The sequence below is a fragment of the Cheilinus undulatus genome, linkage group 3 (genome assembly GCF_018320785.1).
Source record: "Cheilinus undulatus linkage group 3, ASM1832078v1, whole genome shotgun sequence".
In the NCBI taxonomy this organism is placed as follows: Eukaryota; Metazoa; Chordata; class Actinopteri; order Labriformes; family Labridae; genus Cheilinus; species Cheilinus undulatus.
The window spans coordinates 55716408-55740366 of record NC_054867.1 but is presented as its reverse complement, the minus strand read 5'-3'; the positions used below and the strand labels follow the sequence as shown (position 1 = coordinate 55740366).

General features: G+C 40.6%; 1 protein-coding gene across 2 annotated transcripts in view; it reads right to left on the bottom strand.

Moving 5' to 3' along the window:
* The window catches only part of pmepa1 (prostate transmembrane protein, androgen induced 1), a 73741-nt gene extending 51108 nt beyond the window's left edge, over positions 1-22633 (bottom strand). For both annotated transcript variants that reach the window (XM_041779915.1, XM_041779922.1), the window contains exon 1: positions 22116-22633. In XM_041779915.1, coding sequence (XP_041635849.1) covers positions 22116-22215 — 100 coding nt within the window. In that variant the 5' untranslated portion in view covers positions 22216-22633. The remainder of the gene's footprint in view (positions 1-22115) is intronic.
* Between the last annotated feature and the right edge of the window lie 1326 nt (positions 22634-23959).

Below are 23959 nucleotides of genomic sequence, written 5' to 3'. Positions count from 1 at the left end.
AACATGTTGGTGACTGTTGGGAAAACCAATTAACCAGGACGTCCTGACTGATCATGAATCAGTCATTACTAGAATATGAAGACAGAAGCTACTCTATCTCCAGAGTCGTTTCATAATCAAACAGGATTTTCTGGGTGTAATCTCAGAGAGTTTCAACCTCGATGCCGCTGCTAGCATGGCGGTCTAATGTGAGAGACAGCAGCTCATTCTTGGCTCTACTTGGTTTGACTCGGCATGGCAGCTCACTGCGGCTTTATCACCATGACTGAGGTACCGATATGAGGGCGTATCTGGAGCTGACAACGCGGCGTTAAAGCTAGCATTGTTTTGTTCCACTAGAAGAAGAAGTGCTGTCTGGTTGGCCACTGTAAGCGGGGCAGGTGCTCGGGCCGTGCTCCAGAGCAGGACCATTTTGGGTTGTTTGGGCACGGCTAAACTGGTGATGGAAAAGTGAGTCAGCCCAAAGTTGGCTGGGCAAAAGTCCTAGTGGAAAAGCCCTGATTGAGCCCACCCATCCTCATATTTCACTCCGACACTGGCGAGCAGTCAGACTATAAAACTCACTGCCGTTAGAGGCTCAACGCTACAAACACCGTGTTTCCTCCTCTGCTTTCAAAATAAAAGCCCTGTCATAAAGTTCTTACAAGGGAAAACTGAAATCTCCAGGCAGAGATTTTGTTTTTCATGGAGCAGTGTGGACAGCAAGCGTGTGATGCTGCGCTATGTCGGACGCTAGCGTGCTGTTAGGACACGGTTTAAGAGTTGCCCAGCCTCTGCTGCTACAACCACACATATCAGTCCTCTCTATTCCAGCATCATTGTTGCTGCTAATGCTAATATCAGGAAGTTCAGTCTTCTCTCAGCCAGGTTTTATTGTTTATTCTCCACATGCTACCATTATTACTGACATTAAAGCCAGGTTTTAGATGGATTTACGCCTGGACAGCCATACATTTACCTCGTTCTCTAAATCAGTGTTACTCAACTCTGCTCAACCAAAGAGCCATATAGGGAAAAATACATTTTCAAGAGTCACAATATAAGTGGTTAAAGGGGCAAGTAAAATATGTTAAAGGTGGTAAAAGAGGTCAAAAAGCAGCAAACACAGGGAGAAAAGTTGCAAAAAAGGGCAGAAAGTGGCAAAAAATGAGCGAAAAGTGACTCAAATGGACAAAAATCAGAAAAAAGGTGGAAAAATGGGAACCAAGTGGAATTTAATGCCACTTCTCACCTTTAATGGGTGAGAAGTGGCAAAAATAGGCACAAAGGGGGGAAAAAATTTGTAAAAAGCAGGAAAAAAGTGACAAAAAGAAGTGTCAAAAATGGGAATAATGTTTCAGATTAAGACAGAAAAGAGCCACAAATCATCACAGAGGAGCCACACGCTGAGTATCACTGGTCTAAATGTTCCATTTATGAATTTCTTGTCTTATGCACTCCCACCTCCACACGGCTTCAGCAGACGGCTCTCCTACATGAGTCTGGTTCTGCTTCAGCTTTCTGCTGTAGCTTTGCTACATGTCAGTGTGAGCTCATGGTGGACTGATACTGGGTCTTTGTGAATACTAGAGAGCACAGTCTAGACCTGACCTCTGTGTAAAGTCATGAGGTAACTCTGGTAATGAACAGGCATATACAAATAAAGATTGATTGATTTAATCATGGGATTTTTTCCCGCAGGACGTTCAGATCTGAGCGAGTTTTCCTCACGCATCACTCTCTGTGGTTTGCCTGCTAATGTCCTTGTGTGAGCACAGACCAAAGCTGAGGCAGTTACGTCACAATAACACAGAGTAGTCCATGATTCCTGACTGTAACTCCCAGAGTCAGAGCTTTAAAATCTGACTAATCAGACCAGTGGCATGGCAAACAGCATAAATGGAGCTGAATCACATACTGTGAGCTTTCTAGTCATGTTATGATTGTGCAGAAAGAGCTGACTTCTGAGTGTGTGTGTGTGTGTTTCTAGCCTGCTGTTCTGTCTAGACACTGCTGTGGTGTGTTTGTGTGTTTCTGATAGGCTGGGTCAGAGCGTGGTTTGTGCGTCAGAGCTTTTATAATGAGAATGGTTTGGCTGTGTTTGAATATTTAAATGTCTAATGATCATTCTGAGTGATGTAAGCAGGGGGGCGGGGTCACGGCGTGAGTCTGTGGATGCTAATGACGTGGTCCCAGCTGTTTCCTCTGGGCCAGAGGGCAAACACAGGCAGACAGTCCCACCTATAGATGTCTGCAGGGGTCAAGCCCACGGTCAGGAGCGTCTGTGTCATGTGTGTTTGTGTCGTGTAGGGGGTTGAGAGTGTGTGTGCGTGTTGTTGTGGGGTTTGTAGACTGAGGTGTTTGTCTAGACCCTGTCTCATTCATGATGGGACCAGCTGATGGAGTGACGTCTGGGGTGTTTCTGCAGGATTTCTGTCAGAACGGTATCAGAGACAGCCTGATGTCAGAATATGGAGACAAAAATGAAAAATGAAACAATATTATCACTTTCACATCACCACTGAAACGGAGTTTTAGACGGCACTTCACTGACTTCATCATTTCTCTGAGTTATGCCAAAGAAAACAGAGTCTAGGCTGCAAAGCTTAAAACAACGCTTCATAGAGAATCCTGCAGGGAAGGAGGGACCAGTCACCCAGTACTGATGCCTGTACCCTCTTCTGAATCTGAGTCCTGATTGGTACTATCAGTACTTTTGGTGGTTGGAGGATATCAGTTCAGTTATATATTTGTTTGTTGGTTAAAATAACAGACATTTCTCATGTTTGCAGCTTTAAGTTTCTGTTTTCTTGATGTGAGATCTGAACACACGGTGACGTTTTATTTACAGATGCCTAACAGTCATTTTTACCGAACTGACCATAAACACATCATCATATAAGCATCTATCAGCTAATTAACTTTAATTCTGCTGTTTCAACACTGAATTAAAGGTGCAGTGTGTAAAATGTGGGAACGTTAGATTTTTCCTTTCTGTAAAAACACACAAACATCCAAGATGGCTGACTCCTTAGAGGGGGCGCCCCCTATGGATGAATAAAAGGATTGTTACTACTTTAAAACAAATGCACACTTTTATGTATTTAAGTGATTAGACCAGGGGTGTCAAACTCAATCACAGCAGGGGCCGGATCCTGGATTCAGGACTAACCTGAGGGCCTAACAGGGTCACCTTTTTAACCATAAACTGTCAACCTCATTTCACCAGGAATAAAATATGAAAAAAAAACAGAGCACTGATGATAAACGATTTTGACATTAAAAAAGTCAAAAACAAAAGTTTGAAGGCTCACAATCTGAGAAAAGTACATTTATTAGTTCAAAAAGGTCAAAATATGAAACTGAAATTGAAAAATAATGTTTTTTTAAAGGCAAATATTAGGGGTGCGCTGATTTCCTTAATTTTAGGGGACAGGTGATCGGCCAATACTTACATATGAAACCCATCTTATCCACCAATCTTATCTGCCTCTACCTACTAAAATGTGAAAAATGAAAGACTAAAGGAACTGATATAATTTAGTAGTTTGAACAGCAATGCTCTAAACTTTTCATTTATATTTGAGAGAACTACCTCATGTGCAGTTAAAACAACAAGTTTGTATTGTTTCACGGGTATTTTTCAATTTTTTTTAATAAAATATATCAGAACACTGAAGGTGTATGCTGTCAGTTATAAAAAAAAAAATATCAGAATTGGCAGGTCAGGCTTTTTAAAGATCAGTGATCGGCCAGAAAATTGCAATCGGTGCACCCCTAGAAAATATATCAGAAAGAAGTCAAAACTATGACTTTAAAGGTCAAAATATGAAATAAATTTTGTAGTCAAGAAATTAAAAGTCAAAATATGATACAAATTTTAAATTGTGAGTCTAAAAGGTCAAACTATGGGATTATGAAATCAAAGTTTGGAGTTGAAAATATGAGATAAAATACAAAATAGTTGGTAAAAAAAATTGGTCAAAATATCACTTAAAAATTAAGTCAAAATTATGAGTTGCTCAAAGTATGAAATTAAAAGTAAGAATCCTAAGTTTGAGTCCTGATTGTGAGATGCTAAATTGAAAATATGAAATTAAAACCCAAATTAATTTATTTTCCCACATTCCTATTTGTAAATACATTTGCACGTGTAATTACAAGCAAACAAAGTTTTTAGGCAGTTTGGGGCCAAATTCTAGTGAAACTCCTGCATGCAGAAACAACACGTGTGTTACTGCATGCATGTCAGTCTGTTAAAACACTTTGTAAACATCTGTTTTTAAAGGTGCTATATAAATAAAGTTATTATTATTATTATTATTACTTTTGCTGGTGCTAAAACTGAAGTTCTGTAGGGCTTTTTGTTAGCCTTGGTACTTTTCAGCACCATTGATGATGAGAATAACAGAGTTTGGTGGTTTTAAGGCGTGCAGCATCTTCTACTATTGTCGTATTGACAACATTACAGAGATGGTGTACAGTGTATTTACTGCAGGATTATGTAGTGATTATATCTGACCTCTGACCTCTGTTAACTGATAATCAGCATCACTTCATAAAATGTCCATACACACACCTCATTAGATCAGAAATCTATAAAATTAACCAAACCACAGAAAAATGATCAATAAAATCAATATTCAGTAAACTCAGACATCTTTGGTGTTTAAAATAACAGAATCAGCTCTAAATGATAAAAAAAAAATACATCTCTGTTCTTTACATCTAAACTGTAGTAAAATATCTAGATAACACAAACAAACCCTGAAACAACAAAGCAGCCCCTCTGCTGTGACAATGAACCTTCCACCCCCCCCCCCCCCCCCACCCCCTGCCTCCTCATGACCTGACCCTTGACCTCTGCCCTCCCAGACACCCAGACTGCCTCACCCAAACCCCCCACCCCGCAGATGTGGCCCAGAAATGGTTTCATATGCAAAAACACAATTTACATACATACATCTGAATATATCTGAATCTGTAATCACAATTACACGCCATGCACATGCGTGTTCACTAGTAGGTCTGTTAAAGGATTTTAATCACTTTACATAAGAACAAGCATGTTTAGAAATGATTAAAATACACGTTTCTGTTTTAAAGCACATTTCCGTCCAAACCAATAAAAACACTTCAGATGTTTTTCAGAGTTTTGTAGTTGCACGGATAGATCGCCTCAGCCAGCAGCAACAAAACTAGCAATAATGTCTGGAACAAGATGACCAGGTTGTTCTCTAAACTCCAAAGACTTTTCACCCTCATGCTGTCAAATGTTTGTCAGAAATACCGACTTTAGCTCAGTTATGGTTGAACCGCTACTGAAGGTCAGCTTTTCACAAAATTATTACTGACACAAAATGTGAGAATGAGATTGTGAGGCTTTTAACCAGCCTTTGGATCGGGATTATTAAGCTGCATTTAAAACCAGCACATTCAACAAACACCAACATCAGTGCTTGAATCTAACAGTAGGGAGAATTCATCCTATTACCTCACTCAGCTGTTTCAATATGACTTTACAGCACAGTTCACACACCAGGATCCAGCTAAACAGAAGCAGGTCGCCCGTCTAAGAGATGGAGGACAGAGAAAAGAGAGATGCAGCAAGAAGACAGAAGAAAACTACAACCTGATGGAAGATTCTACATCCTGAATATTATATTCACTACAGATGGTGACAAAGCACTCAGTCTGCCATTAAGGCAGGGCAAGTCATCCAAAATTCGATTTAAATCTTAAGATTTCCACCTACAAGTCCCAAACTGTAGAAGGTCTGACATGCTTTTGACCTGAAATGTGAATCAGAACAGCGGTTCCACAGCGCCGTCAGCAGCAGAGAGGTTTTGCTCTCAACATCATGCAAACGTTGCAAAATCAGTTTTTATGGAATATTTGCAAAACAAAATCTACTGTTCTTATTTTTGTATGTATTTTTCTAGTTAGACACGCAAAAACTCACTTTGCATTTCCAACATAATCAAAACTAGAGCTGAAGGATTTGAGAAAATAATCAAATAAAGTTTTTTTTCCAATATTGCGATTGTGATTTAATGTGTGATTATTTTTAGGTTCCTCATCTTATGCATCGTTTAGCAAACACAAGCACTAAATCGTTCTAAATTATAACCAGATCAGTATTAGATCAATTAAACTTGGTATGAAAGATTTGAAAAAAAATCTAAATGTGGCTCATATAGCAAATTTGATATCAGCTGTTACACTGAAAGGAACGATCATTTTTATGTTGTTCTCATTTTGATTAAGAAAATGATCTATGTGAACAGCAAATGTAGGATTTTGTAAACTAATCTAATAAAAAGACACTTGAATGTCTGCATAATGGCCTTTTGATACATTTCAGGTTCAGGAAACATTGCCCTGTCTGTGACTGAAAGTTGCAGCAGGTCATATTGCGATTTATTCCAATTCGTAATTAACTGCCTGGCCGTGGTCAAAACAACGGCAATCAGACATTTTTTTCAAAATCCGCCCTAATTGTTGTGGATGTTTAGCTCTAGCCTCAGAGAGCCTCCATACCTGAGTTGTGTCTCAGGTGTGCATCCAAACAAATACGTAAATAGCTAAATAACTTTTCATCTTCATGTGAGCTTCAAGAGTTTGGAACGTTACAAACCTGTCTCATTAGTTTGAGATAAATTAGCCTCTCCTATGCATCCACTGAGCCACAGCCCAAAGACATGATGATAACGGCTGAACAGACGCACACACACTCCAAACACTCACAGTTAAAACCAGCAGAGTCACAGCAGTACAACAAAACTGCACATTCTCAGAGCACATGCAGGGCTGCACTCTTTAAATACAGATGTACGACTTTTAAAGGTCTAAAAAAAAGAAAAATCATTTCATTTTTTGCACAGTGTCATATCTGAGCTCTCCTGACAGTCTGAACAGCTTTGACTGTCAGCATCAAGTCTCCTCATGTGTTGTTTACCTCCCAGTTACTTCCTGCAGTTTTCATCATTACACCAAATTTCCTTGAACTTGCATGTCCCCGTCTTCCTCTTCCTCAAACACGTTTATAAATACCTCTAACTAGACACTGACAGTGTTTTAAAATCCAAGCACGTCTGATTTTAAGTGCAATGAAAGGTTTAAGACTTTCTAAGAAATTTGAGGCTGTAGATTTCAAACTATCAATTTTAAGCTAGCTATGTTTCTCTGGCTTCCCCTCCCTCCCTCTCTCTCTATAATACAATATAAATATCTATCTATAGATATAGATATAGAAATACAGATATAGCTATATCTATAGATAGATAGATAGATAGATATGATATATCATCACTCAGAGACCTTTGGTGGGCATCCGGTTCTTCTAATAGCCTTAGTCTACCTCTGCTTGTTTGTGTAATTTCTAATTGCAAGTATGCTGTTGGGGTTGTAATTAAACATTTAAAGCCCAGAGTCAACAGTCATACATTACAGAGTCAGGCCCAACAGAATGTCTGTTTTTGTCAGCAGAGGGTGGTGGCTTCCAAAAAAGCAAAAGAGCAGATTTCTGTAGTTTAAAGCATCGCGCTCTTTCACAAAAAGGTCTTTTCTCTGTGGGGATGTTTGATTATCTGATTGGTTCAGCTATAATCTGATCTAAATGTAGCTTCAAGCCTCATAAAGCCAGGTTTTAAACGTTAAAAAAGGACTTCTCATTTCTTCAAACAACCCGACAGCTACAATCGCTCATCAGCAGGTGACACGGGTACACACAGAGAGGACCGTTCAATTTAAAGTTTACTGTTGCATGTAATCACACGTTCATGTGAACATTTAGAAACCAGACAATCCAACTCCAGTCCCTCCGGTCCAGACTAATTAATGAAAAACAAGACACAGGTTGTTTGGAATGACTTTAGCAGACGACAATTGGAGTATTTAGAGGAGCAGACAGCCTCATTGGGTTTTTTCCCGTCTCAGACTAATTAATGAAAAACAAGAGACGATCTTTTCTGCATTGCCTCATGACACTCGATGCATATATCAGCAGACAGTCATTGGCTTTATTTATAGCACAGCCTCTCGATCCTCAGACGCTCTCTGTATGGATTTATTCACAGCGCTAGACAGACACACACGACCCGCTCCAACTTCAGACTAATTAATGGGACAATATGTGTCCAACAGGCTGCGAGGGCCTCAGCTGAACACGGTTGTGTATGCAGATTATATGCAGAGAGCACTACACATACATAAACAAGCACACAACCCCCCCAAAGTGATGATGACCCCGACCCCCAGACGCACATGCTGCACGCATCTACATATATGCATGATGAGGGCGCGGCGTCGGCGAGGACTGTTCTCTGGCCTCATTCATGTCTAGAACCCGAAACAAAGAACAGCTGAGAGGGGGAGGAAGGAAAGATGGAAGGAAGGAAGAACGGAAAGAAAGAAGGAAGGAAGGAAGGAAAGAGGGAAGGAAGGAAGAAATGGAAAAAGAAAGGAGAGAAGGAAAGAAGGAAAGAGGAAAGGAAGGAAGGAAGGAGGGAAGGAAAGAGGGAAGAAAGGAAAGAAGGAAAGAGGGAAGGAACGAACGAAAAAAGGAAGGAACAAAAGAAGGAAGGAATGAAAAAAGGAAGGAAAGAAGGAAGAAAGGACAGAGGAAAAGAAAAGAAGGAAGGAAAGAAAGGAAAGAAGGAAGGAAAAAGGAAAGGAAGGAAGGAAAGAGGGAAGGAAAGAAAGAAGGAAGGAATGAAAAAAGGAAGGAAAGAAGGAAGGAATGAAAAAGGAAGGAAAGAAGGAAGGAAGGAAAGAGGGAAGAAAGGAAGGAAGGAAAAAAGGAAGGAATAAAGGAAGGAATGAAAAAGAAGGAAAGGAGGAAGGAAGGAAAGAAGGAACCAACGAAAAAAGGATGGAAGGAAAAAAGGAAGAAAGGAAGGAAGGAGAGAAGGAAGGTAGGAAGAAAGGAAGGAAGAAAGGAAAGAAGGCAGAAAGAAAAATAAAGAGGGTAGAAAGTAAGAAAGGGAGGAAGGGAAGAAGGGAAGGAAGGAAGGAAAGAGCGAAGAGAGGACGGAAGGAAGGCAGGAAAGAAAGAAGGAAGAAAGAAAAGAAAGAGGGAAGAAAGGAAGGAAGGAAGGAAAGAGGGAAGGAAAGTAAGAGGGAAGAAAGAAAGGAAGGAAGGAAGGGTTTAGGACTTTTTATTGCAGGTTTAGATATAGTTGGGTCTTTATTGGTATCTAAGGATGCATCCTTCTAACATTATTAGCCACGTTAAAACATCAACCCTGTGCAAGAATAACCTGGCATGCAGATATTGAATATGTTGGTTTGTGTCTAACATTACTGACTCAAATACAGGTTTTTACAGAGCAGAAGAAGTCACCCATTTCTGTGGTCGAACATGAGAGAAGATGCTGGCAAACTATGAATCTGAAACAGAACTTCAAAAAGAAGCTCTAATTTTCACAATAAGAGCCTCTGTGCGTGGATCATAGGCCTCTAAAGCAGAGCTTCTCAGCTGGAGCACTTCGACAGGTTTGTCTGCTTACATGGTTATTCGCCATAAAACCATCTAAAAAGGCCCTTTGCTGCTTTCTTTTCAAACATCAGGACACCTGTTTGCCTCTTTTGCATCCACCTAAACATGTGACATGTCAAAGAGGACCAAACAAGCATGTTTGGAAGAGCTTCGTTGACTTTTAGTTCAAGTTTTGTTTCTGGGAGTTTTACTTTAAATTTGTGTCACAGTTCTCTGACTTATCCTGATGTTGTGGCCGATTAAAAATGAAGGCCTTGTTGGTCTAGGTCTAGAAATCAGAATCTATCAGAGGTATTATTTGCAGCAGCGTTAGAGGAGAAACTTTGCCCCTGGCAATGATGAAATAGCTCCGCCCACTTTAAAACTTAATAATGAAGTAGAGAAGGGAGGAAAAGGAAGAAGAGCAAGTAAAGACAAGCTGTCATCAACACAGAGACAGCCAAACAGGAAATGTTCATCATAAACGTTGAATTCTGAGCTGGGACGCTCCCAGAGCTCCCAGAGCTCCCAGTCTCATGTGTCAGGAGGAACCGGCAGACCGAGCGGCTGCAGCTGACTCAACTTTCTTTGGAAAAATCATTTCTGCCGAGACAAATTAGTAAGTGTTTATTGTACACGAGGATTTAAGTGTTTCTGTCTGGGACGACGCCAGCTGTCAATCAGAGAGGAGAAAAACACAAAAGGCAGAGTTTGATCCTCACAGGCTTCTGTAAACTCACATAATATCCCCGCCGCTTCTTTACTGCATTAGAAAAGAGACAATTTTGATGTTATTCTACAAATCTATCTGACTAAACAGTGGCACAGGCAGGAAATGAATAGACAAACCCAGACTAACACATGTGCACACTCACAGAGAGCACAGTGAGACAGCCAGACAGAGAGGTTTACATAATAAGTCTAGGAGGCCAGCCAGAACAGACTCAATCATTTAATTTCCATGATTCACTGAGTGAGAGAGAAAGAGACCGAGCGAGAGAGACAGAAGGAAAGAGAGAAAAGAATCAATGAGACTAAAACATGGAGACCAGAAAGGAAAACACTGCCTAACAACAGTCGGCCATGTTTGAAAATATGACATAATATCATCCATATTTCACTTTCATAGGGTTAGTCAGCGACACCGGAGCTCTGGCTGTCTCTATTCTTCTAACTCAGTATCATGTTACTCCTCTTTAAGTCTCACTGTGCAAACAGAAAGTGGCAGAAAGCCTCAAACCCACAGCCTGGCTTATTCTGACCTCATGTTGGTGCTTTAACAATGGAGTTTGTAAGCAGCATTATCCTGAGAACAGCTGAGGCTACAGTCTGAATTCTTCTTTTTCATCATATTTGTCTCATTAGTCATCTGCAGCTGGTCCTCTGCTCTAAAAAGGGGAATTTTCTCATCCTGTCATGACCCCTTCTCCCAAAGTTCAATCAGAGCCATCCACAGTCTTTTCTAACATTACATTAAGAGATTTTATCGGTATGTGCAGATATCGGCTTAAACTTTTCTGATTATATCAAAAGCCAGGATATTGGGCAAATGTAGCTTCATGCCATCTAACTTATAAAACGATCCATTTCACCTTACAATTATGACTATGGTAGTCATACGCCCGCCGTGATCAGCTGACAGCCAGCTGATCCCATTTCCCACCTCCCAACTCCCACGGCCAATCACAGCTCTCTCTCGACACATCTGTGTATCTAAATATGATGTACTTCTCACTAATTCCTGCTCCAGTAATGCTGATGTACCACACTGCTGCTGGCAAAGCTTCACCTCCTCCACCCCAGCCTCCTCCTTCATAGACTAAAGCTTCACCTCCTCCACCCCAGCCTCCTCCTTCATAGACTAAAGCTTCACCTCCTCCACCCCAGCCTCCTCCTTCATAGACTAAAGCTCCACCTCCTCCACCCCAGCCTCCTCCTTCATAGACTAAAGCTTCACCTCCTCCACCCCAGCCTCCTCCTTCATAGACTAAAGCTTCACCTCCTCCACCCCAGCCTCCTCCTTCATAGACTAAAGCTTCACCTCCTCCACCCCAGCCTCCTCCTTTATAGACTAAAGCTTCACCTCCTCCACCCCAGCCTCCTCCTTCATAGACTAAAGCTTCACCTCCTCCACCCCAGCCTCCTCCTTTATAGACTAAAGCCTCACCTCCTCCACCCAAGCCTCCTCCGTTATAGACTAAAGCTTCACCTCCTCCACCCCAGCCTCCTCCTTTATAGACTAAAGCTTCACCTCCTCCACCCAGCCTCCTCCTTCATAGACTAAAGCTTCACCTCCTCCACCCCAGCCTCCTCCTTTATAGACTAAAGCCTCACCTCCTCCACCCCAGCCTCCTCCGTTATAGACTAAAGCTTCACCTCCTCCACCCCAGCCTCCTCCTTTATAGACTAAAGCCTCACCTCCTCCACCCCAGCCTCCTCCTTTATAGACTAAAGCCTCACCTCCTCCACCCCAGCCTCCTCCGTTATAGACTAAAGCCTCACCTCCTCCACCCCAGCCTCCTCCGTTATAGACTAAAGCCTCACCTCCTCCACCTCAGCCTCCTTTATAGACTAAAGCTTCACCTCCTCCACCCCAGCCTCCTCCTTTATAGACTAAAGCTCCATCTCCTCCACCCCAGCCTCCTCCTTTATAGACTAAAGCTTCACCTCCTCCACCCCAGCCTCCTCCGTTATAGACTAAAGCTCCACCTCCTCCACCCCAGCCTCCTCCTTTATAGACTAAAGCTTCACCTCCTCCACCCCAGCCTCCTCCTTGAACATGACCTGCTCAAAAATCTCCATGTTTTAGTCTGATTAAATCCTACAAGCCCTCTAGACCAGGGGTCTAGGGAAAAAGGGAAAAAAAATGCACCGATGATAAACGATTTTGACATTTAAAAAGTTAAAAAGATAAGTTTAAAGGCTCAAAATCTGAGAAAAGTAAATTTATTAGTTAAAGAAGCTCGAACATGAAATTTAAATAGAAAAATAATGTTTTTTTAATGGCAAATATATTACAAAGAAAGTCAAAATCATGAGTTTAAAAGGTCCAAATATGAAACAAACTTTGTAATCATGAAATCAAAAGTCAAAATATAATTCAAAAATTTAAAATATGAGTTTAATAGGTCAATCTATGGGATTATGAAGTCAAAGTCAAAATAATTGGTTAAAAGGGTTAAAATATCACTTAAAAATTTGAATTATGAATCTTAAAGCTCAAAATATAATATATTAGAAGTGAAAATTCTGAGTTGAAATGCTCAAAGTATGAAATAAAAAGTCAGAATCCTAAGTTTGAGTCCTAATTGGGAGACACTAAATTGAAAATGTGAAATTAAAACATGAATTAATTTCTTTTCCCACACTCCTGTCTTCTTATCTAAATATTTTTACTCCTTACTTTTTCAGACTTTGTGACTTAACAAGGAGATCTTAAACCATCAGGATAAGTTCACATTTTTATACTTGAGGAAATCTGCAGACCTCAGACTGATGGGCTTGTTAGAACAGAAAGATGAGATCATCTTGCGGGCCAGATTTAACTGTTCCAGGGGCCAGATTTGCCCCCCGGGCCTTAAGTTTGACACCTGTGCTCTAAAGACTGCTAACTAAAGAGCTAACTATGTAAAAACTATCTAAAAGGAGAGTTTTCTACCTCAGAAAAGGGCTCAAAATTATTTTTTTTTGTGATCATCTAAATTTTTGCTCCATTGCATTAAAAACTTTATTTTTAGCCTGTTATGATCACTTTCATTTGTTGCACGCTGTTACTCTGGCATGTCTCATGGCTCTGCTGCAAAATATTATCCATAGCCTTTAAAACTCAAGGCTAGGAAACAAACAAAACCCCACCACAGCTCAAACAGGAGCCTGGATAGCTCTGTTTCTTTTATTCCAGTGTTGAGCTACATTGAGAGGACACTTCCTACAGCCAGCTCTTTTAAATGTGGAGTTGCTTCAGGCGACCACACTGAGTTTTATAAGACAAGGCTGCATGTACACCATGTTTGCCTCATGATGTTTTTCTGACAAAGGTGGAAGTGATTTCTTTCCCAGTTATCGGCGAGCATCATCAGTCTGTCACATGAGAGGTGCAGCTTTGAAACAGGATGTGGCGAGTGTTTTAGTGACACATGACGATGACAGAATGACACGAGGGAAGTCAAGAGTGATACTTTGTAAAACTGAACCCTCCTTTGATGCTTTTGTGAGCTGAGCTTCAAGTGCATGACATTGTCTATGCTGCCAACTCCTTTACTGAGTAATCGTGACCTTTCCTGATAAACAGGAAATGGATGTGGCGATCAGTTTGAGTCAAAATTCTCTTATCCTGACTGATGGCCAGAGGCGCCAACTGGACCCTTTGAGACAACTTCTCTGTGGCGCACCTTTGGGTGTCATTGGCAGGATGGTGTGTCTGATGCTGACGTACTCAGGAGAGCGAGAATGGGAATCACTGCTTGGTAGCAGCTGCGCTTTGCGGGCACCTGGTGCGCCTTCCGAGGTTTCATCCAGCTCATTACGTACTGGGAATCCAGGACCCAGTGGGCTGGCCATGTAGGGGTCAGCTGGGAGGATACCTAGATGGAGCATGGGCCCGAAGAATGGCCACCAGGAGCCCAGACCTGTCCTGACAGAGCCCTTCATATATTTCAGTTATTTGTTCATGCATCAAGGCACTGCACCAATCACTTAAATGCAGGTTAGAGAGAGAGTGCTTCTTCTCATCAAGTCTTTCTTGGTCTTAAAGTATGATGTAGCACAGTCAAAACTGACAAAACTGGCACAGCATGGTGTTTAAAGTTTTCATGCAGAAAAATCAGTGTAAAGGCCTTTACTGTAGACCCTGAAATCAGCCAATCAAGTCCTCTTTTCAGTATACCTGTCTATTTTCTATTTATTTTGGGGCTACAGCCAGAAACAGGGATGAGCGAGAGGGGGATGACGTGGTGAAAGAGCCACAGGCCAGACTTGAACCCGGCCACCTGCATAAGTGGGGCGTGGCCTTACCACTAGGCCATCTGCACCCCACAGTAGACCTATCTTTGACCAATAATCTACCTGTAAACCCTCAGGTGTGCAGGTTTCACAGAGATCAAACTCTTATCTTAAGAGTAACTTTGAAGTTTGTCGAACCAAAACCGCCATAGTCATCGAGTCATTTCTTTTCTCGGAACTGCAATCACATCCTGTCCACTCATGAGGAACAATCTTTCCTTGAATTCAATTACAAAGAAAAATACCACCATACCCTCCAGCTGAACTAACACTCAGAAACACACACTCAGACACACGCTCAGACGAACGCCGCAGGAACATTTCTGTTGGCTGCAGACGCAGACTGTGGAGGTGTTTGTGTTTCCACAGCCAGACATGCAGCAAGAAACCTACGAGGAAACAAGCTGCTGGTAGGAAATGATTCTAACAAACTGATAGCAGCGATGACTTCACTAAACACACACACACACACACCCACACACACACACACTCCAGCATGCATGGCCAGCCTGTGAGTAATGCTGATGTCATGTGCTTTGACTAGCTGTGTCTGCTGCTCAGAACAGATGTGTTTTTACATGTGCTCTCTCCTCTATGAGGGTGGAACAGCTCCATGGAACCCTACAATTACAGCCCCATAGATCCAGATGAGAAACAATGAGCATGTTTGCAGTGAGTCAGGGTCTCTGCAGCTCCTTTATGAGTCTGAGTTTACTTTAATGTAGTGACTAAACAAAGTTTAACCGCAGCTGTCATGGTGCAGGTGTACACACAGGAGTCCAACTCTAGCCGTCTGTTCACACTGATATTATATTACTGCCTCAGTGTTTTACCATGTAAACAGACTTTTGCCTCTAGAACAGGAGTGCTGCATTACAGATTTAAGGCATTAAACGACTCATTTTTCTCTCCATTGCAGGGTCTTCTTTACAATTTTTTTACCAACCCATGAAACAGATTGTTTTCAGTCATGCAATCTCAATGAAAGCAAACATCAGGAAGTGAGGAATGCGGGTTTAGAAATGATGGCTATTGACAACTAGGTGGACCTGCATGCTGCAATCACCATCAGAATATTTCTGCTAACACTGAGTACAATTACTATGCTTTACAACAAAGTGCTTTTTACCACAGTTTAACCGATGGTCCTGCGTAGAGGTGATCAATAGTAGGGCTGGACAATGAATCGCAAATTAGATTAAATGGCAACATGGCCAGCTGCAATTTTCAAATCACAGAAGTAGCAATATTTCTTTAACTTGAAATGTGTCAAAATACCAGTTCAATAAATCAATTTTCTGCAGTGGCAGAGATTTTATGCACATTATGCAAACATTCAAGTGTCAATAATTTTATAATGGTTAACAAAAATCCTCTGTTTTGTGTTTTATGTATTTTCTTCTGAATCAAAATGTGTGACATAAAAATGATAATGCCCTTAACCCTTTACCTACTGAGCCAGCGCCGGCGCTGTGTTTTATATGTCCGGAGTATTATTACCGTAACTCTGTCAAAGTTTGTCCTATCAGAAAAATTCCAACGGTGTTGGAAAGCTGAGAATTGTGGGCATGTGCACATATATGGTTCATTACGGTACTCGCAACCATATGACGTGGGCATTAATAGCAAGCACGAGCCTTTAGTTGCCACTTGTTTTCGGCACTCTCTACCAAAACATTAATTTGCTGATCGTCTGAAGTATTTAAACCAAACCATCTATAAATGATAGAGCCACTATTTTTCTTCTTACCCACAAACTTTTCAACTACACTCGTTTTGTTAGCGGTCTCCATGTTGTCTCTGTTGTTGTAGAGGGACGGGGTGGGTCCTTGAGTTTTGTGAGGTCTCGGAGGGGAAGGGAGGGGAGGGCTTTTGAGTTTTGTGAATTTTTGGAGGGTAAGGGAGGCGGGGAAGGACAAAGAGCAACACAGAGTCAAGAGAAGTAGGAGAAATGGCGACTCACGTTTAAGTATTTTAACGTAAAACAAATTATATTGACGTAAACTATATTGTCTTACTTCATATCTTGTTCAAAAATATATCAATATATCTTGTAAACTCGATATATCGCCCAGCCCTTAGTTTCTGTCATTAATCAGGTATGGCTGGATAAGGGTCAGATATAAATGTCTTTAAGGAACAGGTTTGTTCTGATCAGGTTAACCCTTATAAAACTGTGAAATGAACTATTTCAGTTCTGTAAGTAGTGTTGTGAAAAATACAAACCAAGGTGGTTCACCACAGTCTTCCAAGAAGCCCCAAGGTATCATCACAGATCACTTTATTAGGTACACCAGTTCAGATGCTAGTTAAGGCAAAAATATCTAATCAGCCAATCACACGGCAGCAACCAGTGCATCTAAGTGCGCAGACGTGGTCGAGACAAGGTACTGAAGTTCAAACTGAGGGTCAGCATGGAAAGGAAAGGGGATTTTACCGCCATTTGATGTTATGACTGTTGGGGGTCTTGAATTCTGACCTTACCATTGGAATGCAGAAATCCAGACCAATCATATCAGAGGTTCTTCCAGTCTCTTTTGTCCAGTTTTGGTTTCTCAAAATAAAAGGGGCTCATGAGAAACTGAGACTGTGTCTGGAACTGAAAACATTTAAAACATGTCCTTGAAATCTTTCCTTACAAATCCAGTCTAAGTCTTTGGATCGACTATTTTCAAGAACTTTATAGTTTCTTACATAATGAGGCTTTTTCTCAGCTCTGGATTTGTTTTTATCATCTCCTGGAGTAAAAAGTTCAGGGAAATCCCGTCCTTCTCTAAGATGTCTGCATCGTTCTTTGATCACCACATCTCGAGTGTATAACGTGGATTATCCCGAGTTATACCTTCTTTCATCTTTTCCTGTCACACTCCACTGCGTCGTGTCCAGAGCAGCTCAAACACCTCAAACTTAATCCTGTTTTTTACATGAAGGTCGATGCAGCGTTAAGTTTCCAAACTCTTTTTTAAATTTCTCTTCCCTCTCCTGTGGTTTCTCTTCCTCTCTTTGCTGACAGCGAGTTTCTAAAGTTTTGATTTATTCGTCTGTCTCTCTCCTTCTTCTTCTCTCTGCCTCTAAAGTCTTCTTCTTTGGTGCGTCTGTTTCCCTCCCTCTGCCCTCCAGACTAAACATCACGTCTGCTCTCAGACTGAGGAATTATGCCTCTGACTGCGTTCTTATCTACACTCTTTTGAAAGCCCAGACACTGACCTGTATTTCACTGATTGATTTTTATAACCAGTGCAATAACATTAAATGTCTGTTTGGATTTATGTCAGCGTGTGTGTGCACTCCTTAAAACCAGGGAAGGGAAACAGTAAAGCGTATAATCCTGTATGTTCTGTAACACAATAATGTGCTTTCTAAGCATATCTACAGTTTGAGGAGGTTCTTTCTTCTCTCATTGTCTGCAGATAAAACAGGTCAATAAGGAGGGGTTTGCCCAGTTTGGTTTAGAAGAACTCGGCTGTCCAGCACTGAACTCTGACTGAAAAACAGAAGAGCAGAGACTGTTGGCAGCAGAGATTATTACTTTGGCTTTGTGCAATGTTTGGGTGTCTGCATACTTTTGGCCATGTATAATACTGCAAATTCTTGCAGGCCTGGGACTAAAGGCTTATCATGGCAGCACTTGAATGCTGATTAGATATTTAAATTCTACAAATACTGCACTTATTTTAGTAGGAAGGTTTGTCATGTGACCATCATTTTAACCTTCAATGCCATTCTGGTAAAAATCAAGTCATTCAATGCCAGCATATCAGCAATAAAAGCTCAAGCCCTTGTACCCAGAATTGGTTATTGTCTTTGTTTATTGCTCCCTGTTTTAAACTGAGGACTCTGATTGCTTCCAAGCAACCAGGAAGTGCATATTTCAGTGTGTTTATATATATATTTATATATATATTAGGGCTGAACAATTTGGGAAAATAATCTAATTGAGATTTTTTTTACCCAGTATTGTGATTGCAATTTAACACGCAGTTATTTATCTCATCTCATGTTTTTTCTAACCAAAGCAAACAATAATCCATTCTATACTATAACCAACACAACATTAGATTACACTAGAGCAGAACAATTTTGAAATAAATATCTAACTGTGATGATTTTAATTCATATTGCAAACTGGATATGAATTGTTGTATTAAAGGGAATGATATTCTTATACAATTCTTACATTTAACAGGAAAACATACAAAAATGAAGAAAATATGATTTTTTTTTTGTACACTATTCCAAAAATATGCCACTAGAATGACTGCATGATATGTAATGCATACTGTCTCTGCTGCAAAAAAAAACCCTTTTAAACTCCTATTTTGACACAAATTTTAGGTTAAAAAAATATTGCACCTTCTGCGATTTGAAAATTACAGCATGCCATATTGTGATTTCATCTAATTTATTTTATATATATATATATATATATATATATATATATATATGCTGTACATAAATCATGATCTCAGTTTTGATTGCAATATTCATGACAGCCATTTTTGGCCAAAATCTTGCAACCCTACTAGACAAAGTTACAAATTACATATATAAATGATTCATTTTCTATCAGACCAGGCTAGGCATGTCTAATATTTAGCTCCAAACAGGCTAAGATGTTGTTGTGACTCACTCTCTCTTAAGGCCCCACTTCTTTGGTAGAATTTTGTTACAGACTTGAAAAACAAGGAGCGTGATTCAATGACCCCCTGGCTTTTTTCCCACCTTTGATGTTCTGTTTTACTCCTTGGATGGTGTAGGAGATGGTATGGTCTAAAGTGGCATAGCAGTTTCAGTAACGAATCAGACATTATTGAGAACCTGGTGAGTAATATGTTCCTAGAATCGTGTGTAGGAAGGGTTCATGCTGGTGTCAGCCGCCGTCTGATTGCTACACACGAAATGTCACTTTCTTTGTTCCCTTTTGAGCCTCATCAGACAGGTTTCAACACCAGAAATCCCACCATACACTAATCAACTTCATTTATACAATTATAGTCTTAAATCCACTTTTAACACCATGCTAGAGGCTTTTATCAGCTTAAAAGTCTCTTGTTTTGTGTGTGAGGAGCATGTTTGCATTATACTACCTAACAGCAGAGAAACCTGTGCAAAAAAAGACACTGGGATAGTAATGTATACATGGTTATGACTGCGGGTTTCTCTCTGTGCATATAATTACCATATCCTGGATGTGATCTAAACCAGGATCGGCTTTCACCAGAGAAGCTCAAGCCTGTGTAAACAGACTCAGTAAATAGATGTCAAGTATAGAGGTAACTGACCATAACAGATGATTAATGGAGCATCTTCTCTGTGGGAAATTGATCCAAGCTTTAACATTTGCAGGTTTTCTTCATCTTTTATGGCACTTTTAAACTCTGATAAAGTAGAAAAGGTGAGATTTTGAACTCCTAGAAACAAGAAAAGGCTGTTATTGACTATTTTCTGCAACTTTGAGTCCCTGCACTTGAACCCTGCTTGCATCAGCTCTGAACCAGTGTGACTCAGCCCTGCTTGTGACTTCAGCTGGACACACACACAGGGCTTTTCTCTGAATGAGCTCTCATTATTATGAATGTAGACAAAACCTGCTTCCCCGGTGGGAGTCAAACCCCAAAGTGGGACTGTTTTACTGCCTGGGCATTAAAAGCCCGCTCATTCATATATCTAAACATTTGCAGAGATACAAACACAGGGATTTCCCGTATACGACCACACACATTACAACGCATGCGCACTCATGCACGCGCAGGCAGACGGCTAGACAGACGTCTGGCTTTGCTCGAATGACGAAGCGGCGAACAAACTTCCAGCTCTCCCCCCTCCTTCACCTTTTCCACCCATCAAATCCACCTTTACCTTTAATATCAAGCTTTTTATATCTTCTACTCATACTCTCTGTCAGTTTAAACGCACTTTAAGCCGCGGTTTTACCGTTAAAAACCCCTCAGGCGACAAGGCAAATGAAGCCGGTTAAACTAAGATCAAAGGCAGACAAAACGCCAACGGCTGTGGAACCCAACTAACGTTAATCCATCATTTACTATGTCAATCAAAACATGGCAGCTATACCGAGCACAAAAAAGCTTAAATTAATAAATGTAGTAAAACAGACGGGGAAGTGACGGGAAGCTGGGTCAAGTTCAAAATCAGCCACTTTGCCCACAAATGGCTTCAACATTCACGAAAAATCAAAGTTTTAAGCCAACTAACTTCGCTGGTACAAGCTCTTAACGGCAAAACGTTAACACTGAAACAGTTTATAGTCTTTCAAGTGTAAGGTAAGGAAATGAACACTAAAAAGCTCATCTTGATTACAAAAAGACACAGTAATGTGGCTTAAAATGGCACAAGAAGCACATTTTACGATGCAAAATGGTAGATACATGTCATCAAATCCTACTTGATAAGCTAATTTTTGCTTCATTACTCTTTTATTCAAAGACAACAACTTGTAAGGTAGAATAAAAGGCACAAAATCTCAAAGAAAGGCTGACTGTTGAATATTTAAATTATTAACTCTTAATACAGGCTATATTGAGGCTGCATGTCTCTATAGGTGGTCTGACTGTGTCAGTATTTATTGTACGAACTTTTTTGATGTTTGATGCACTCAGGCACTTTATATAGTGTTACAGACTCTGTATTTTATTCCTAATCTTGATGTTTGTACGTCAGAGTATGTTTTAACTGTGTACGTTGCACTACTGCTCAAGACAAATTTCCCCTCAGGGACAATAAAGTAGGCTTTATCTTATCTGTTTTCCTATATTTTATATTATATAGCTGCTTAAGTTCTACCACTACGACTTCATTGCGTCAAACGTGTAATATACATCATTTAATCTCTAAAAACTTATAAAAGTGCACATCTAACAGGAAACAATAGCCAGAAATGGCCATTATACAAACAGCTGACGATTTGACGCCCAAAATTTAAGCAAATGCTGTCCTTCATGTACATGTGAGATAGTTTAAACCTGACCCAATGACAGAAAAACTGCCCCATTTGACTAGTTAATCCAGAATACTGGTTGTTTAGCTTCAAAACAGCCATTTGCACACTAATAAAGTGGCATAAAAGTAATGAAAATCCGCTTATTCTTACTTCTCACTTCACCAAAACATTAAAAAGATAAGCTAGTTGCCTTGGTGGTGAGAATTAAAGGACTGTAACGTCAAATACTTCATCTTAGATATCATAAAGTGTTCCGAGGTGAGTGAATTGAGCTCATTATGCAATGTAAACGGGTAGACATGTCACCGAATCCCAATCTTAACGCCAATCCCCACAAACTGGCGATTTAAACTCCGTAAACTATCATTTTTAAACCATGTTTCTCCTTTCTGCATATGACAGACGGTTTAAACCTGTGCCGATACAAGAAACATGATTGAAATGACAGATAAAGCGTGTGGAGAGTGACAGTCCAACACCAACTGTACCATAAACTGAACATTTAACCATCATTTTGAGCAAATGCTCAGCTTTCTGTAAATGTCACAAGGTTTAAACCTGCGCCGATTACACAAAAACCTGCCTCCTCTGACTTACTAATCCACAATGTCGGTTGTTTTAGCTTCACAACGACCAGCAACAGACGAAGTTAGGAAGAAGCAGCGTAGAGAAAAGTACTAAAATCCAACTTGTACTCACTGATTTCCATGCTCTGGAGGGAGGTGAAGCGCTTGCAGTTACAAGTACAGGAGACATTGGCGGCGGCGGTGGCGTTTAAAACACCCATCAAGTTCAACATTTAAAGGCTCCTGAAGTCAGACATAAATGCTCCAGAAGAGGAAGAGTTACAGAGAGGAGAAAGGCTGGAGAAGAGGAAGGAGACTACACCAAACTCCTTGAAAAAATATCCTCCTTCTTTGCTCTTTCTCTCCAGCCTCCTCTCCCTCTTCCTCTCCTCCTGACTCGGTTCTCTCCTCCTCCTCTTGCTCGGTTTCCCCTCCTCTTCTCTTCGAAATCTATCTCGCTATCAAACTATCAATCTATATATCTAACTATTCGGCGTACCGTTTGGGTCCCGGTACAGCCGTTAAATGCAGTTTTAACGTCTCTAAAACTAGTTTGAATCTTCGGTTCCGTCCGGTCGAAGTCAGTTTCAACGGTTCCGTGTTTTCAGCCGAGTGACCGGCGACTAAACTGCCAACGGACGTCTGCCTGCTCCTGTCTGTTTCTCTCGGTGTGTCTCCCCCCTCTCTCTCTCCCTCTCTCCCCTCGCTGTCTCCAGGGATTTCGCAGTCACTGACTCCCCCCCCCTTCCCTTCTCTCCCTCGGTGACACTGTCTGTGTCTGTCTCTCATTTCCAATTTCCACTCGCTTCTTTTTTGGCTCGTGGCAGGTCTGCGAAATCAAAGGCTGCACACACTGGAATTAACAGATAAAGGAAATAACAAAGATGACAAGTTCAGTCAATTTGATTTGTCTGATCTTAAAGTCTCTATTTTCCCCCCCTAGGAATTTCACAGACACAACACTATAACATATTATATAATAGGCCTACCTTACAATATGCTATGGGCTAATCCTTAATATGACAGAGGTAAGACAGACGAGAGGGGTCTGTCTGCAGACCATTCCTGTGAGACACCACCTCTGTCAGAACAGAAATACACGCTAAAGCTTTCAAAATAAACTTCCATTTAAAAGTAAGGTTTAAGCTAAGGGTAAGGATACCAAAAGTTAAAAGTTGAAAGCCTGATCTGACACGCTAACATAGCTAAAGCTAAGCTCACAAAACAGCCACATAAGCTGTGTTATCAACGTAGCTCTATATTAGTTACATAGATAAATTAGCTTTAGCTACATTTCCTAAAGCTTCCATTACTAACGCTAACTTAGTTTTTTACTTAAACATTTTGTCAAATTCGCCCATTGCCATAATTCCTATAGTTTTAGTAATAGGTTTGTTTCCTTTAGTTGTCGGTGCAAGCTGTTTCTAGATCCGGGGGACCGATATACCAGCTGCACAGCTAACGCTATGGAAGCAGACAGTATTTTTTGCTTTCCCTCATCAAACTCATCAAATACACAACCCAACAACTCCAAAACACTCTCGTGAACAAGTTGTGACCTGCACATTCACCACACTATGAAATAATAATGTATAATTATGTAACATTACGACACATGAAGCCAGTACTCGGATCTATTTCTCGAGTAAACCACTGGGAGGAGTGACACAGTGCAGCAGCCATGTCTGGAGTGTAGTTCCAGCTTTGCATTTAGCTTTAAAACATCTCCGTCTTGTAATGTTCCATAATTATTTCATAGCGTGGTGAATGTGCAGGTCACAACTTGTCCACGGGAATATCGGGACAAAAAAGGCCAAATTATCTTTACATGTGTACCCCACTTAACTAAATTCATGATTAAATAAAACTTGCATATAGTTAAAATAAAGGCCTTTTGAGAAAAAAAAACGTGTTTAAGGGATTTTTTTGTTCAGATTTGAACTGTAAAACAATCAAAATTGGTAATTTTTGATGCAA